This window comes from Lipotes vexillifer, unplaced genomic scaffold (genome assembly GCF_000442215.2).
Source record: "Lipotes vexillifer unplaced genomic scaffold, Lipotes_vexillifer_v1.1 scaffold470, whole genome shotgun sequence".
Taxonomy (NCBI): Eukaryota; Metazoa; Chordata; class Mammalia; order Artiodactyla; family Lipotidae; genus Lipotes; species Lipotes vexillifer.
In genome coordinates this window covers 1,703,558-1,708,566 of record NW_006799533.1, presented here as the reverse complement: position 1 = coordinate 1,708,566, position 5,009 = coordinate 1,703,558, and the positions used below count along the sequence as shown (strand labels likewise).

The window sequence follows — 5,009 nt, the reverse complement described above, 5'->3', positions numbered from 1 at the left end:
CACAAATACGCAGGAATAAAGCACAATAAGAAAGTCCAAGCTGCGGTTTGGGCTCCCTCAAAGTCCGTTGTAAACTCTGTGTTTGTTCCTGAGCTGGACAAAGGATGGGGTGGATGTCCCCACCGGGCCCTTGGCGGAAGGAACGCCAGGGGGCGCGCCAAGCACGTCGCCACGTCCCCCGGCGCCCCCGGGGCAGCGCGAGTTCCCCAGAGCGCCCGGGCAGGACCGCTACCTCCCTGCCGGCCTCCACCCCGCCCACCGCCAGGGGGCGCCGCAGGCTGCCCGGCACTCGGCTCGCCGCCGGGAGCGCCAGCGCGGGCGAGCGGCGGAGGCCGGCCTGGGGGCGGCCATGGACCGCTTCGTGTGGACCAGCGGCCTCCTGGAGATCAACGAGACCCTGGTGATCCAGCAGCGGGGAGTGCGCATCTACGACGGCGAGGAGAAGGTAGGGCGGCGGCCGGCCTGGCCTCGCTCCCGGACCCGGACTCGCGGGCCCGGCCTCGCCGCTCGGCTCCGCCCCCGCAGTCCACGCCGGCCCAGCGCCCGGCTCCGGCCGACTTGGGAACGGCTCCGGGCGGGCGCGTCGGGCGGCGGCCCCTTTCCCACCCGGGGTGAGACCCCTTCGGGCGGCACGGCGGGCGCGGGCCGGGAACCCTGATTCCTCGCTCCGATCGCGGCGGGCGGGCGGGCGACGGGCAGGCCGGTTCCGCCTTTGTCCGGAGGCCGCCGGGTCCTGCGCTCCCGAACCGGGCGTGACTTCGGGCGCTGGGACCTGGGGGAGCCCGAGGGACTAGGCGGTCCCGGCCGGAGCGGGAGGGGGGTGGCTTTAAAAGGATTTCCGAAAAGAAGAGTTAGCCTCTCCTGGGACGCCTTGGCTGTAGGCTCTGTGTTTTGTTTGTTTTTTCTTTAAGAGTGACAGTAGAAAGGCGGTTTGATTGTTTTGTCGAGTGATGGAGTAGGCCATGCCTGGTAATCCAAGCGTAAACCTTAGGAGATGTGTTTGCAAATTGAAAGGAGAAATATCGCCAGTATTTCACAGAAATACTAACGTTCACTGGAGACTTTCGTCAGACTACAAACTATCATCCTGTTCTGGATGAAATGTATAAACTGGAATTAGAAAAAAATTTAAAAAACCATTTACTCACTAGCATTTGTGGTTTCCAGAAGTTTTCACTTGTTTCTTCTCCTTCCTTGCAGTTTCCTTAGAGAAACTTCCTCCTGTACTTTCGCAAACGTTGCTGGACCCAGAGCTCTTCCTGTCTGTGCTTTACAGAAGCTTGAGGCTTCCTTCCTTCTAGGGGGTGGAGGGCAGGGGTTAGTTATACAGCCATCGGAGGTACCGGGGGCCCAGGGGCTCTCCCTACTGGAGGGCATTTTTCCATGTTTCCATTATTGAGTCAAGATCTTTTTTTCTTAAATAATTTGCTTGGCCTTAACTCTGTTTACTGCTTCAGTACTTTTATTAACTTGATCTCAAATTGGGTTTGAGTGTTTTGGTCGGAGTGACATACTCAGTGTTTTTGTTTTTGTAAACCGAGGTTACACCTTTGGAACTGGGGAGAATGGGAAACTTAATCAACCTGCCCTCCCTCGGGGGCTTGGAGCTTGGCAGCACCCTCAGGTCCGAATATGGGTATTGACAGATGGGTCTTCAAAGTCTCCTCCAAAGCCACTCCCTGCTGGCCGTCTAGCTTTTGCTGATCCCCACACTCTGTTGTTCTATGGAATTCCAATATGCGAATTAGGGACATGTTGGCTGCACAAAACATAACTATGGTATGTTTTTTTAAAAAAAATAAATTTATTTATTTACTTTTGGCTGCATTGGGTCCCCGTTGCTGTGCACGGGCTTTCTCTAGTTGTGGTGAGCGGGGGCTGCTCTTCGTTGCGGTGCGCAGGCTTCTCATTGTAGTGGCTTCTCTAGTTGTGGAGCACGGCTTAGGCATGTCAGGCTCAGTAGTTGTGGCACACTGGCTTAGTTGCTCCGCGGCTTGTGGGATCTTCCCAGACCAGGGCTCGAACCCGTGTCCCCTGCATTGGCAGGTGGATTCCCAACCACTGCGCCACCAGGGAAGTCCTTATGGTGTCTTTAAAACAATAAAAAGATCAAACGATTAGCACCCATATATGAAAAACCATTGCTGAACTAGCAAATTCTAGTTTTTCCTTTATTTATTTTTGCTTCTTGTTTTAGCAGACATATAGGTATCAGAGGATTAAGAAAAAAGTCATGGGAAATACTTAGTCGAGACCCTTTGATCTCATCAAGAATTGTTTTTTTTATAACTTTATTTATTGAAGTATAGTTGATTTACAGTGTTGTGTTAGTATCGGGTGTACAGCAAAGTGGTTCAGTTGTACAGATGTATCTATTCTTTTTCAGATTCTTTTCCATTATAGGTTATTACAAGGTACTGAATATAGTTCCCTGTGCTATACAGTAGGTCCTTGTTGTTAGTCAAGAATTCTTAACCGTTCTGCAAGCTGGAGGTGGTGCGGGAGGGCTATGGGTGTCTTGAAACATAAGCAAAGCTCTAAGGCCTGCTCACCACTGTGGTCCCTGGGCTGGATCTACTCAGTCACTTGCTGAGCTGTCCCTAGTGTGGCTGAGGGCCAGACTGATTCCTGGGGGAAGTCCTGTGTCCTGGCTTTCTCCCTCTGCTGGAAGGCGTCCAGACCTCGCGTGGTCTGAGGACTCCAGGAAGCTGCACAATTCAACCTCCAGGTCTGAGCAGGTGCCCTTTCAGAATCTTTTACTAGCTCCCATGGTCTCAGTGCTGCAGTGCAGACTGCACAGCCTTCTCAGCTTTGCACCCAACATGTTCCCCAGTAGGTGCAGGACTAAGACCAGTGGACTCTCCCTCCTCGTCCTTTGTATCTTCTGGCTCACTGTGGGTGTGACATACATTAAAACAAAGAAACACACAAAACCTTGAATAAGCAGCGTACCTGCTACGTGCCAGGAGCTTTACATAATTTAATCCTCTCAATGGGCATGTGAGGTGAGTATTTTACTGAATGAGAAAAGAACTCTCACAGGCAACAGTGACTTGCCCTAAGATCCACTGAGTTAGTTCAGAAGAGCTGGGAGTTAAATCTCTATTGATCAGACTCCCAAAGACTGTGCTTTCTTCACTCTGCTGGAGCGCTTCAAAAATACAGCAGTTGGGGCTTCCCTGGTGGCGCAGTGGTTGAGAGTCCGCCTGCTGATGCAGGAGACACGGGTTCGTGCCCCGGTCCGGGAAGATCCCACATGCCGCGGAGTGGCTGGGCCCGTGAGCCATGGCCACTGAGCCTGGGCGTCTGGAGCCTGTGCTCCAAAATGGGAGAGGCCACAGCAGTGAGAGGCCCACGTACTGCAAAAAAAAAACAAACAAAAAAACACAGCAGTCACCAGTGCCAGACCCTTTCCATAGTGTAATATGTGTGTTCTATGTATGTTTATGGAACATCCTCTGAAGATGAGTACACTGAGACCCTCAGTAGGTGGTTGAGAAAACTGCGACCTGTCCATGGTCGCACAGTTGCAATGGGTGGAGCCAGACCATTGCTTTTTCCACTGCTCAGGTGCCTCTTGCTTGTTTATACAGGCACAGTTTTCATGGGCCCCTTATGACCGGATAATATGTTGTTTTCCTAAGCAGTGTGGACAGGTCATTTGTTTCAATTCACAGAAGCGTCTGTAGCCTCAGCTAATTTAAAAAGTAATGTAAGAAGGTTAGTGGTGTGTAAAGTGGCAAGTTGCCAGCTTATACTAGAAGATTTAGAAAATGTGTATTTTCTTTCAGCTTTTAGGAATTTACCCTCGGGAAATAATCAGAGATGCATAAAAATATAATGAACGAGGATGTGCATCTCAGCAGTATTATATATATATTATTTATTATTATGTAGTATAGGGAAAAATTGGAAGCAGTCTGAATGTCCACCATAGGGATTGGTTAATTAAATATGACACGCCCTAATCAGCATGAGGCGTGGCTAATCATAGGCTGCTAAGTGAAAAAAAGCAAGTTATGAAACTATAAATATCTTGGTCTCATTTTATTTTAAGATTATATCCACACACCCTGGCTGGTCTGATTACGAATGATTTCATTGCCTTTTTTAGACTTAAAAAAAAATGTTTTCCAGATTTTCAACAGCATATTACTTTTATAACAGAGAAATGTGAACTCAAAACAAAACAGTGAGAGCTTATTCAGCGAATGCCTAAGTTATTTTAACTACTGACTTTTAAGTAGTTGAAATTATTCTAGCTCTGAGTGGTAGAAGCAAAGCAGCCTAAACTTGTCTGTCCCGTTGAGCTCATAATCCCTTGGAATCCCTGAAGGGAACAATTACACAGTGTCTTCACTGGGAGCAGCAATGCTTTACGTGTGCACATTGTTCATCAACATAGTGATGGAACGTCCTCTGGCTTCAGCTTTAAACTCACATCCTTATGCTTGGATTTCGGTCAGATACCGTGCAGTTTCCTAATCAGAGCTATTATGTAGTTATGCTGTGTAATGTGGTATCAGGTACTCTCAAGTTGATAAAGTATTTGCTTCTGGAAAAGTGAAATCTTACTCATTGGCAAAAAAGAGATTTTTTTGCAGTACGCAGGCCTCTCACCGTTGTGGCCTCTCCCGTTGCGGAGCACAGGCTCTGGACGCGCAGGCTCAGCGGCCATGGCTCACGGGCCCAGCCGCTCCGCGGCATGTGGGATCTTCCCGGACCGGGGGCCGAACCCGTGTCCCCTGCATCGGCAGGCGGACTCTCAACCACTGCGCCACCAGGGAAGCCCAAAAAAGAGATTTTTAAAATAGCATAAACTCAATTATTTGGTTTTGCGTATGCAACGTTAACCAAAACATTTGTAGCCAGGCCGCATTAAATGCCAGGGATGTGAATGTGTTACTTCAGATGCAGAGGAAAGCGTGGAACTCCGAAGTCTTTTCTCTGAGGTGCTGAAGTGCTTGGTGGAAATCTCTTACAGAGTGTCTTCGACCAGATGGTTCAGC

At 49.6% G+C, this 5,009-nt stretch overlaps 1 protein-coding gene across 2 annotated transcripts in view; it reads left to right on the top strand.

The window, feature by feature from the left end:
- Positions 1 to 344: 344 nt before the first annotated feature.
- The window catches only part of VPS36 (vacuolar protein sorting 36 homolog), a 30,239-nt gene continuing 25,574 nt past the window's right edge, over positions 345 to 5,009 (top strand). The window contains exon 1 of one of the 2 annotated variants that reach the window (XM_007471677.1): positions 345 to 445. In XM_007471677.1, the coding sequence (XP_007471739.1) occupies positions 350 to 445 (96 nt within the window). In that variant the 5' untranslated portion in view covers positions 345 to 349. The remainder of the gene's footprint in view (positions 446 to 5,009) is intronic. The other variant, XM_007471678.1, reaches the window with a different exon arrangement.